This window comes from Pelodiscus sinensis, chromosome 1, assembly GCF_049634645.1.
Source record: "Pelodiscus sinensis isolate JC-2024 chromosome 1, ASM4963464v1, whole genome shotgun sequence".
NCBI classification, from domain to species: Eukaryota; Metazoa; Chordata; order Testudines; family Trionychidae; genus Pelodiscus; species Pelodiscus sinensis.
In genome coordinates, this window is record NC_134711.1 from 141,243,854 (window position 1) to 141,257,050 (window position 13,197).

A 13,197-nucleotide genomic window follows, 5' to 3' on the forward strand; every position below is an offset into this window, starting at 1 on the left:
GGGGGGCTGAGGGGATCAGAGTGGAGTCTGTGGAAGGGGGGGACGCGGGGCATCCGTCCGGAGGATGGTCCCCGCGGTGGGGCTGCCGAGGCCGCTCTGCCCGCCGGTGAGTCCCGCTCGGCGCCTCTGGGCGGAGCCGAAACGTTGGGGGAGGGGTTGAAGTGCGGAGGCCGGTGCGGCCGTTAACGGCGCTGGGGGCATCGGGCAGGGGCCGGTGACGGGGCTGCGAGTGGCTGCCGGGCCCCGCGCTGAGCCGGCCGCCGAGGGCGCTGCGGGGAGGTGGCCGCTGCTTCGCCGAAGCCCGGGGCTGACGGTGGGACCCGCGCGGCTCCCCGGGCGTCAAACGAGCGGCCAGGAGCCCGGTCGGGAAACCGCGTTGCCTGGGGCGCCGGCCCCATCCGCGAGCCCCTCGAGCCTCGCTGTGAAACCCCCGCGCGCTGCTCCGCCTGAGCAGCTGGGTACGCGCGGCGGCGGGGGGCCCGCTGCAGCCCTAGCGCGGGGCAGCCCTGCTTACAGGCTCCTTCCCGTGCTGCGACCACGGGTCTTAGTCTAGAGTTGGGACCGGCGCTGCCGAGCCGTGGCTGTGTGTACAGGCAGAACCGTACAGGCTGTGGGGAAGGGGAGGCAAGAGGCGGGGGCTGTCTGTGGGGTCAGGCTACGCTGACAGGCGCTTTCTCTGAAGTCTGAGTCTTGATTATACTTTGGCCAATAAATTTGGAGCTTGACAAAACATTGACTATTCTTGCTGTGGGGTTTTTAATCAAAATAGGGATAGGCCTATCTTCTCTTCTAGTTTCTGAGGCCTCCACAGGCGAGTACAAATGACTATCTTTAAAGAGAGATAGCGCACAGCCATGTAACTTGTGTCTTTATCTCCCTTGTAATGCATTTTCCCTCCACTCAAGCTCTCAGGATCCTAGCCCATGGAGTGATGAAAGATATTGCTCACAATTGGCCTTTAATGGATAGCACAAAGTCTTAAAACTTCTTATGAAAAAGTTAGTCACTGGCCATATTGCACAGACCAACCCCAGGCCCTGCTGTGCCCAGATGACCAGAGCCAACCCAGCCCCAATCAGTTAATTGTTTAAACAGTATACCTTGAATCATTTAAATTGGTAACTTTTAAAATAATAGTAATAAAAGGGATATGCATCTACTCTTCTCAGGATCACCATATTTATCAGGAACCAACAGCTGACCTTTTAGAAACCTTCAGGACCATGGCTTTAAACAAACAAGTGGGAAGGGACAATTAGAGTCCTCACAATCCCTCAGCATGTACATTATTGTTAAAGATAATCTTTTTAGTTCAGAAGAGAGAGATAAAAGATTAGCACACCTTATCTAAAATGAGATATCTGACTTAGCTTCTGGGTTAATTTGTCTCTTGTATGTGGACCATGCACAATTCCTGCTTTGCTTCCAGCCAATCACCATATAAAGATCTTGGTTCAGATTTTCTGTAATATTAAACAGTGTCTTGATTTAGAGGTGGAGGACCTTTTTTGAGTTGGGGTACACTCACCCGCAGAGAAATCAGTCTGAGGCCCACACACAAGTGAGAATCAAAAGAACTTCACTGACCTCGCCCCCAAATGAGGAGGGGGGAAAAAACCCAAACCACAACCATCACTGATGTGCCCTCTAATTGAAAAGCAGGCAGGGGGAGGGAGAAATACTCACTTCACTCATGCAACTCTGGGCACCAGGATTCCCTCATGCTCCAGTCCTGTGGTGGGCAGGAGAGGCACTGAGGCTCGTGGTTTGCCCCAAGGTCCAGGGTAACTCTTCTGGGGGGTTGGGGTTAGTAGATTTGTGGGGTCCTCCTGGGGCAGGGCCAAAAATGAGTGGTTCAGTGTGCAGGGCTGCCGGGCAGGGGCTTTAGTGCCATTTCCTCACTGCTTCCCCCCACAGCAGAGAGCCAGTGCTTGCTCTCTAACCATGCAAGGACTGATGAAACCTCCAGAAATGCATCCAACCAAACTGGCAACTCTATTGATTCTTGTAAGCCTTTAAAAACTCTTACCTTAAATAGATAATCGTACACTAACCCTCAGAACAAATTCAGTCATGAATATAGTCGGGGTTGTGGATGAGTACAGGAAGATTTACATTGGAGAATAAGGAATGTAAATATACATTTTTAATCATTGGCCAAGCTTGCAAGGCCCTGTGTTCAGCTTAATGCCATTTTTCTGTTTGGATGCAACAGAATGCTTGAACACCACATCCAACCAATCTCCAACATTTTGGATTGTTCTGTGTGTCAGTTGGTAGAACTTTTATTTATTTTGGTGAAAATCTAAACACTGGAAAAGGAAAATGGGGGACACATGGAGCTCCTGGCATTTGGTTAGTAGGGATGTTAAAAATTGTGTAATATGTGTATTAAGCATGTAATGGTGAAATATCCTGTCAGTTACACAATTAACCATTACTTTTACAAAGGGAATTTACTGCAGCCTACATAAGAACGGCCGTACTGGGTCAGACCAAAGGTCCATCTAGCCCAGTATCCTGTCTACCGACAGTGGCCAGCACCAGGTGCCCCAGAGAGGGTGGACTGAAGACCATGATCAAGCGATTTGTCTCCTGCCATCTCTCTCCAGCCTCTGACAAACAGAGGCCCAGGACACCATTTTATCCCCTGGCTAATAGCCTTTTATGGACCTAACCTCCATGAATTTATCCAGCTTCTCTTTAAACTCTGTTATAGTCCTAGCCTTCACAGCCTCCTCTGGCAAGGAGTTCCACAGGTTGACTACACGCTGTGTGAAGAAGAACTTCCTTTTATTAGTTTAAAACCTGCTACCCATTAATTTCATTTGGTGTCCTCTAATTCTTCTATTATGGGAACTAATAAATAACTTTTCTTTATCAGCCCTCTCCACACCACTCATGATTTTATAGACCTCTATCATATCCCCCCTCAGTCTCCTCTTTTCTAAACTGAAAAGTCCCAGTCTCTTTAGCCTCTCCTCATATGGGACCCGTTCCAAACCCCTAATCATTTTAGTTGCCCTTTTCTGAACCCTTTCCAAGGCCAAAATATCTTTTTTGAGGTGAGGAGACCACATCTGTACACAGTATTCAAGATGTGGGCGTACCATAGTTTTATACAGGGGCAGTAAGATATTCTGGGTCTTATTTTCTATCCCTTTCCTAATAATTCCTAGCATCCTATTTGCCTTTTTGACCGCCGCTGCACTCTGTGTGGAAGTTTTCAGAGAATTGTCCACGATAACTCCAAGATCTCTTTCCTGATTTGTCGTAGCCAAATTAGCCCCCATCATACTGTACGCATAGTTGGGGTTATTTTTCCCAATGTGCATTACTTTACACTTATCCACATTACATTTCATTTGCCATTTTGTTGCCCAATCACTCAGTTTGGTGAGATCTTCTTGGAGTCCCTCACAGTCTGCTTCTGTCTTGACTATCCTAAACAGTTTGGTATCATCTGCAAACTTTACTACCTCACTGCTTACCCCTTTCTCCAGATCATTTATGAATATGTTGAAAAGGATTGGTCCCAGGACTGACCCTTGGGGTACACCACTAGTTACCCCTCTCCAATCAGAAAACTCACCATTTATTCCTACCCTTTGTTTCCTGTCTTTTAACCAGTTCTCAATCCAAGAAAGGACCTTCCCTCTTATCCCATGGCCATGTAATTTACACAAGAGCCTTTGGTGAGGGACCTTGTCAAAGGCTTTCTGAAAATCCAAGTATACTATATCTACTGGATCCCCCTTGTCCACATGTTTGTTAACCCCTTCAAAGAACTCTAATAGATTAGTAAGACAGGATTTCCCTTTACAGCCTGCTGTGGGTTCTGCAGTCAGAGCCGGTAGGCTCAGTCCTGGCATGGACTGGATCCCGGCAGCTGTCCCCCGCTCCCAGCCTGCCCCCTCTGCCACTCTGTATTTTAAAAAACTTGCAGCTGGCAGGCTGGCTCAGTCCTAGTCCCAACAGCTGCCCTTGCTCCCAGGCTGCCCCCACTGCGGCTCTGCATTAGGAACCAGCAAACTCCCTGCATGCACCAGCTCCCTGCTGCCAACTAAGTTTTTTAAAATGGAGAATGACAGCAGAGGTAGCCTGAGAGTGGCTGGATCCTGGCAGCCACCCCCGATGCCAGGACTGAGCCAGCTTGCTTGCCTGCTGGCTCCAAATTTACTTGCAGAGTTGCGGGGATGGGTGGGAGAGGGAGCAGTGGGCTGCAGTTAAACAGTAACATCAGCCAGTTAACTGATAAGCAAATGCTTACCGGTTAATCGGCTATACTCTAACATGCTACTGGTTACCAGACAAAGCAACTTCAGTCAGGTAATCCTCTCAAGATGAAAGAAATGATTAATAGCATCCACTAACACAATCTTGTACAACGGTATCCCATCTTCCCAGTAGAATTTAAGATGTTGATAGCTAAGGTTACGATTTAGTCATGGGTACTTTTAGTACAAGTTATGGACAGGTCATAGGCAATAAGCAAAAATTCATGGCCCGTAACCTGGCCGTGACTTATATTAAAAATAACTATGATTAAATCTTAAGTGTGTGCAGGTGCCTAAGAAGAGGTGTTATTGCTGGGAGGAGTTACTGGAGAACAGAGCCGGCCCGAGCCATTCTTGGGTCCTGGGCACGCAGCATATGCACAGCCCCGCCCCCACCCAGCCCAGCAGCACCATGTGGTACCCCTTACAATCGGGCGCCCCAGGCTATCATCCTGTCAGCCCATAGCTTGGGCCCGCTGTGCTGGAGCAGCTGCTGCCATTTGGGCATTGCGGCCCAGGACTGTTGGAGCAGCGGTGGCTCTAGTTGTCCTGGCGGCCACCTAAGCAGCTGACTTTGGAGCCAGCTACTAGGTCAGCCCTGGTGTCTGCTACACTGGTCCCCATAGAAGTCACACAGTCATCAAATCTGTGACAGACATGAAGCCCTATTTATGCCCTGAAAAACTTATCTCCCAGAAAAAATGAAAAGAAATAATGATGGGAGTGGGACATTTCACTCTCTACCTCTCTCATTTCTGTCTCATCAAACTCCTTGTCTCAATCTATTCCTTTCCTACATGGCTGTGCAGGTCCTTATTAAGCCTTGTGCATTGGTTATTAAGCCCCACACAGGAGCTCAGGGTTGCAGTGGGGGGAAATGCCTCTCCCCAAACCCCAAAGCTGCCATGGCCAAAGGAAAGGCACCTCTCCCCAGTACAGAGATGACAGGGCATGGGGGTATTGAAGCTGTTTAAGAAATTCTTGAGACTTTTGTTGTCTTAAAAAAAAAATATATATATATATATATATTTTCACTACCCTTGTTCTCTAACATGGCTCAACCGTTTTGGCTGAAAACTTTCCAGAAAATGCAAGCATAAGGCAGACACTTACAATGGAAAATTTTAGTCCAAACAGTTTAGGTTTCGCAAAGTTGTAAGAAGGGTCTTGTATTTGGAAGTGTTGGGTAACCTTAATAACAGGCTTTGATACCATCCCTTTAATATATATAAATGTTTCAACGTGTACTTGTGCAGCGAAAGATTGTTCTCTGAAGAAATAGTCTTAGAAGTACAATAAAACTCCAATTGTCTGGCATCCAGTGGTCCAGCACTCCCGATAGTCCAGCACCAACTGGAACCCGGAAGTGCTCCAGCAACTGCTTCAAGAAGTTGTTAGTCAATTACACTACCGCTGGGTGGATCCTCAGGTGACAGGCTCGCAATTTATCTTTCCTCTACTGCCTCTGGCGGGGGCAGGGGCGGGGGTTGCTGGGGAACAACCGTTTTGCAGGGAGGGTGCGAGAGGCAGGCAGTTGCTTCAAGAAGTTGTTAGTCAATTATAAGCTTGTAATTTATCCTTCCTCCACTGCCTGGAGAAACGGGGGTCAGTGGGTACGGGTGGATCCTCAGGTGACTGGCTGCTGCTGAAACTGACGAGATCTTCTCCCCTCCCTGTCCCTGCTGCTTTTACCAGTAGATTCCAGGTGGTAGTGTAATTGACTAACAACTTCTTGAAGCAGCTGCCTGCCTCTCGTCCCCTCGCTGCCGCTGCCGCTTGCAGGCTTTGCCTCCCTGCAAAATGGCGGAGGGTTCGGCCCTCGCCACGCTGTTCCCCACCGAGCTCCCGCCCCCGTCGGAGGCAGTGCGGGTCCCGGCAGACCCGTTACAGCCCCCCCCGCCGGAGTACCTCCCAATAGTCCGGCATATCCAATAATCCGGCATCACTTGGGTCCCAAAGGTGCCGGATTATCGGAAGTCTACTGTAGATGGTACCAAAGTAGTAAATAAAAAACGTAGAGAAAGCATTGATATTATGGAAATGCCCTCAGATTTCCAAACTCTTACTCTTATATATCCGTATAGTGAAATAAAGCACCTGCAACTAACCCAAGTCAACTGACTTGGGCTCAGAAGACTAGGACTGCAGGGCTATAAAATTGCTGTGTAGACATTCAGGCTTGGGCTGGAGCCCAGGCTATAGGGTCCCGTGAAAGGCAGTGTCCTGGAGCCTTGGTTCATGTCTGAGCCCAACCGTCTACACCTAGTTTTATAGCCCTGCACTCCAAGCCCCGTAAACCAGTGTAATCTGACATGGGCCTGCCTCAGGTGTTTTTATATAAAATAAAACTCTTCAACATCTGTGGAAGAATTTTAAAGATGGGTGGACTCTTCTCAAATTATGGGCAGAATAGTCTCAGGCTTTGTGGAAGGAGCAATGGAAAATAATCTGAAACTGGCTGATTTTAATTGAATATTTAAAAAATAAATGGTAAGTGTGAGCAGAGAAGAGCAGTGAATTCTTCAACTGTATTGTACATTATGAAACAAACATACTAATTATGTGAAGTATGAGGGAATATGGCCTATTTAGTGTCTTGGTATCTGCTTACTTCAGATATTTTTTTAAATTATTTTCACTGCCATTGTACTAGGATTTTATGATGAAAGAGAAGTTACAAGCCTAGTATGAATGCACAAGTTGTGTCTTGGAATGTGTACACTAAATATAAAATTCTACTGAAATCATATCTACAGCTCTCATAAATTAAAGAGGAAAGGCATGGAGATAGTTATGGGATGAGAGAGTGAATGGGACACCAAAGTGGCATTTTTCACATGGAGGGAAGACACACAATGAGAAGTTAGGTTGGATTATGAAGTATTTGGTGCAAATTTGCTGGAGTTGGGTAATATAAGATACCAATTAGAACATGATGCCACTGTAGAAACTTGATTTATAGGTGATAAAGAGTGCAACATTATGAAGATCAGAGCACCACCAAGTCTGACTGAGTAGTTGAAGGCTTATGGAATTGTGCAGAATTGGATCTTAAGTATCTGCAATCAGATGTGATCTCAGTTTGTTTTTTTGTTTTGTTTTTGTTTTACTCACAACATGGTGGTATTTTCCCTGTAGTCCATCTCTAACATCCTTTCCTTGAGCATGAGATGGAAACTTTCAGAGGTAGAATCTATTTTTCTTAGTTGTCTTAATAAGCATAGATTTCTTGTTCAATCAACAATTTAGGGCATGCAAGGTTGAGTCCAAATTTCATTTCTGTGTGCAGCAGTACAGGGCCTCTGTATGCCTCCCCACAGTGCTCTTAAACACACAGTTCTAAACTTTGGTGCTCTTTAGATTTCAGACTATCTAAAAGTAAGCCATCTTCTTACTTGTACAGTCAGTATCATCAAGGTAAAGTTATAGAAACTTAAATGTTGCCTGGTGTCCAGATTTAATATCACTTTTTTTTCTCTTGTACAGTAACAGAAAAGTTTAACATAAGGAGTGTCTGCCAGTGGACCCTGATGTGTCTGGATCAGAAAATAATGTGAGGTGAATCTAGAAGGAGTCTGAGAATTCATGTGAAGAATTCCAGCTACAGGTTGGTGGGTGAAAGAATGTTAGCAGCAATCCAAAGTATTGGATACTCAGTTGATAATATGGGATACTGTGTTCTAGGCTTCATACATTACTTTCTAAATCTGACGCACCCTTTTGTAAAATACTCCTTTTTCCTTTGAGACCAATTTTTGACTAATATAAAAAAGGGGATGAAGCCCAACAAAGAGGGTCTAAAGTAATCAAATATAGGAACAGAGGTTCTGATTCAGCAAAGTATTTAAGCAAGTGTCAAATTCTGGAGCCGAGTGACCATTCATCATTTTACTTAAATATCTTACTCATTTGGGACCATAGTGCAGCAAGTAAGGGATTTTTTATCAACTATCAGGAAAATAACAAAATAAAAAGATGTAAGAAAAACAACCTTTTAACTGTTTTAAGTGAAACAATTTTTTTAAAAAATGTAATAGACTTTTTAGTATTTTTTTCAGTTGATATTTTTGTGTGTCCCTGCATTTGGTCAGTGCATACCTGTTTGTTTGCTTTTTCACTTTGATGTCTAGTTTGTTTTGCTTTATGGGTTTCCATGCTCTAGTCCAATGTTTCTCAACTAGTGGCTTGAGTACCTCTAGGGGTACTTTAAAAGAAATCTGGGGGGTACGTCAATACAGCTGAAATTTGGAGAAAACTGAATTTTTGTTTTAAGTTTTACTCATAGACTTTAAGGACAGAAGGGACCATTATGATCATCTAGTCTGACCCCCTGCACAGTACAGGCCACAGAATCTCACCCACCCCTCCTAGAATAATCCTCTCACTTATATCTCAGATATTGAAGCCTACAAATACTTTGAAAACCCCAAGATGCAGAGATCCTCCAGCAGTGATCTGTACCCCATGCTACAGAGGAAGGCAAAAAACCTCCAGGGTCTCTGCCAATCTACCGTGGAGGAAAATTCCTTCCCGACCCCAAATATGGTGATCAGCTAAACCCTGAGCATGTGGGCAAGACTCACCAGCCAGACACCCAGAAAGTTCTCTATAATAACTCCTATCATCCCTCCATTGACCTATTTCCCACTGATAATGAATGGTCAATTAGTTACCAAGATCATGTTACCTCATCAAACCATCTCCTTCATAAACCCATCTAGTTTAATCTTGAAACCAGATAGATCTTTTGCCCCCACTACTTCCCTTGGATGGCTGTTCCAGAACTTTACTCCTCTGATGGTTAGAAACCTTCGTCTAATCTCAAGTCTAAACTTCCTACTAGCCAGCTTATATCCATTTGTTCTTGTGTCCACATTGGTATTAAGCTTAAATAATTCCTCTCCCTCCCTGGTATTTATCCCTCTAATATATTTAAAGAGTGCAATCATGTCCCCCCCCAGCCTTCTTTTGGTTAAGGTAAACAAGCCAAGCTCCTTGAGTCTCCTTTCATAAGACAGGTTTTCCATTCCTCGGATCATCCTAGTGGCCCTTCTTTGTACCTGTTCCAGTTTAAATTCATCCTTCTTAAACATGGGAGACCAGAACTGCACACAGTGTTCCAAATGGGGTCTCACCAATGCCTTGTATAATGGCACTAACACCTCCTTATCTCTACTGGAAATACCTCGCCTAATACATCCCAAGACCGTATTGGCCTTTTTCACGGCCATGTCACAATGGCGGCTCATAGTCATCCTATAATCAACCAGGACTCCAAGGTCCTTCTCCTCCTCCGTTACTTCCAACTGATGTGTCCCCAGCTTATAACTAAAATTCTTGTTATTAATCCCTAAATGCATAACCTTACACTTCTCACTATTAAATTTCATCCTATTGCTATTACTCCAATTTACAAGATCATCCAGATCTTCCTGTATGATATCCCGATCCTTTTCTGAATTGGCAATAGCTTCCAACTTTGTGTCATCCGCAAATTTTATCAGGACACTTCCACTTTTGGTGCCAAGGTCAGCGATAAAAAGATGAAATAAAATTGGCCCCAAAACTGATCCCTGAGGAACTCCGCTAGTAACCTTCCTCCAACCTGACAGTTCACCTTTCAATATAACCCGCTGTAGTCTCCCCTTTAGCCAGTTGCTTATCCACCTCTCAACTTTCATATTAATCCCTATCTTTTCCATTTTAACCACTAATTCCTTATGTGGTACTGTATCAAATGCCTTACTAAAGTCGAGGTAGATTAGATCCACTGCATTTCCTTTATCTAAAAAATCTGTTACTTTCTCAAAAAAGGAGATCAGGTTGGTTTGGCATGATCTACCTTTTGTAAAACCATGTTGTAATTTGTCCCAATTGCCATTAGCCTCAATGTCTCTAACTACTTTCTCCTTCAAAATTTTTTCCAAGATCTTGCATACTATAGATGTCAAACTAACAGGCCTATAGTTACCCGGGTCGCTTTTTTTCCCTTTCTTAAAAATAGGAACTATATTAGCAATTCTCCAGTCAAATGGTACAACCCCTGAGTTTAGAGATTTATTAAAAATTTTTGCTAATGGACTTGCAAGTTCATGTGCCAGTTCCTTTAATATTCTTGGATGAAGATTATCTGGGCCCCCCGATTTACTCCCATTAAGCTGTTCAAGTTTGGCTTTTACCTCGGATATGGTAATATCTACCTCCACATCCTTAGTCCCATTTGTTATGTTACCATTATCCCTAAGCTCTTCATTAGCCTCATTAAAGACTGAAGCAAAGTATTAGCTAATCAAAAACCCTAGTCTCAGATTTATTTTTGTTTATCCTTCCATTTAATTTGAACTGAATTAGCTAATTTTTTCCCTTTTCTTGGGATACAAGCTTCTGACAGCTTCTGCAACTTTAACTTAAAATAATTCCAGGCCTCCTCCACCTCAAGATCCATAATTTCTTTAGTCCAATCAACTTCCCTAACTAATTTCCTTAATTTATTAAAGCTAGCCCTTTTGAAATCAAAAACCCTAGTCTCAGATTTATTTTTGTTTATCATTCCATTTAATTGAACTGAATTAGCTCATGATCACTCGAGCCAAGGTTGTCCCCTACAACCATTTCATCTATGAGGTCCTCGCTACTCACCAAAACCAAATCTAAAATAGCATTCCCCCTTGTTGGTTCAGCAACTACTTGATGAAGGAATTCATCAGCTATCACATCTAGGAAAATCTGAGCCCTATTATTATTACTAGCACTTGTTCTCCAGTCTATATCTTGAAAGTTGAAATCTCCCATGATTACGCAGTTTCCATGAGTATTTACTTCATTAAAAACATTAAAGATGTCTCTATCCATATCCAAATTGGATCCTGGTGGTCTATAACACACCCCAAGCACTATCCCAGGGGAGGATCTGATATACAATGCGACTCCACCACCTTTACCCTTATTTCTGTCTTTCCTAAACAGCACATACCCTTCAATACCTGTACTCCAGTCATGCCTAGTATTCCATCATGTTTCTGTTATTCCTATAATATCTGGTTTCACTTCCTGGACCCAATAGCTCTAGTTCCTCCTTTTTGTTACCTAGACTCCTCGCATTGGTGTACAAACATCTTAATTTTTGCTGTTTGGCCTCATTCACATTCTTTACCCAATTTGGCCCGGACATTGTACCTCCAATATGACCTATTAGACTAGTATCCACCCTATCCTTCCTTATGTACATTACTGCGCTTTATTATTTTTCTACTTTTTACACCCAAAAATGTCATTGCCCACCCGGCTACGATTAAGTTGTTTAAACAAAATGTGTTACAATGGCAGAAAATTTTTTTTGTGCGTCTCAAAACTAGGTACTGGGGGGTACTTATAATTTTTTTAAAGGGATACTTTCTCAAACAAAGGTTGAGCGACACTGCTCTAGTCAATCAGGAATGTTGAATGGTTTAGTGGCTAACCAATAAGCATCACCCTTAACAGGCGAGGCTTACCAGTTCCAGTTAGCAGTTGGGGGCTGGAGCAGCTCCTCTTCCACTGGGCAGTGGGCTGCTCTAGCCCTGCAGGACGTGTTGCAGACAGGAATGCTCCAGACGGGCTGAAGCAGCCCCTGTCTGTAACTGGTGCACCGCAGGGTGGGCTGGAGCAGTCCTCAGCCATGGGGGAGGAGTGGGGAGACTGTTCCAGCCCAGCTGCAGCAGCCCCCTCCCACCTGCTCCCCCTTTAATTGGTTAACCAGTTAAACATCACATTGAACTGATTAACTAATTAAATGGGATTTTACATCCCTATAACTGAGTGTTCATGAGACACAGAAATTTCAAGAGAGTGTTTAAATTTAAAAACTGTTAAAAATAAAAATGTGTTTGTACATGACAGCCTGTTCATTCCTCCTGCCAGGGCATTCTGCCCATCCTCAAGAGCGGGCTCCTGAACTGTATAGAGAGGTATTCATCTGGTTCAGGGGGAACAATGCTATGAAGATGGTTGACCTTAACATCAACCATATATCTATATCAAAGAGAAACACTGTGTACTGCAGGGACCACGCTTACTTTTTGGATGTCCTCTTGACTAAAGATTTGCTAAATCAAGGCACTGGACTTCTTGGTTCATTCCTATAGATCTTGCACTTCTAGTTGAAAACAACTTTTTCTGTGCTAATAGAGTTCTACAGAGGTCTATATTTGCTAATTATTTTGCCCATTTCTCTTCAGGTCCTTCTTTCTGAAACCATGCCAGAGATGACAGAGAATGAGACTCCTATGAAGAAGCAGCACCGGTAAATATCTGTGACTAAATGACTGGCACCTGATGGCTATCTGAAAACTCTATAGAGCCTCTGTCTCTATCTGTTAAATTGCCATGGTATGTTTGCCTTGGCCAGATAGGCTCAGTGAAGGCCTCCGGTTATCTACAGGGCAGCAGATAGACAAGCTCTTCTTTGAATGATGTTCCTATGGCTGCTCACTGTAAGTACAGCAGCACTGCCTCCTGTACCTGGGTTCAGGGATCTTTGGTAGTATTGTCTGTTGAACCACACACATGATCCTCCCTGTCTTGTGAGCAGGATTTATATGCAGCTCTGTGTGATCCAGTCACCCTCCATTCTTTCTCAATTGCTTTTGGTCCAGGATGGAATTTGGAGGAGAGCTTTTCTATCCTCTGAATCTTTAGATAGTACCCTTCCCTGTTTAGCTTAGTAGTAGTAGTAGAGTTCTTCTCTCTCTTTTAGTTTTTAGCTTAGACTACATTTTTCCTGCTTTCTGCCCTTGCCACCCAGGAAGCGTTTTCCTTCATACTTGTACCTGGATCACCTGGGTTTAAGAGGTGCTTTTCGTGCCGTGAGACCATCCCTCTCAACAATAATTATGCCAAAGAGCAAGGTCTCCAAGAGACCTGATCTGTTTGGGTGTAAGAT

At 44.2% G+C, this 13,197-nt stretch overlaps 1 protein-coding gene across 2 annotated transcripts in view; it reads left to right on the plus strand.

The window, feature by feature from the left end:
- USF3 (upstream transcription factor family member 3) overlaps positions 1–13,197 on the plus strand; it is a 62,890-nt gene continuing 49,693 nt past the window's right edge. For both annotated transcript variants that reach the window (XM_075904999.1, XM_075905005.1), the window contains exons 1-3: positions 1–106; positions 7,764–7,884; positions 12,494–12,558. In XM_075904999.1, the coding sequence (XP_075761114.1) occupies positions 12,512–12,558 (47 nt within the window). In that variant the 5' untranslated portion in view covers positions 1–106; positions 7,764–7,884; positions 12,494–12,511. The remainder of the gene's footprint in view (positions 107–7,763; positions 7,885–12,493; positions 12,559–13,197) is intronic.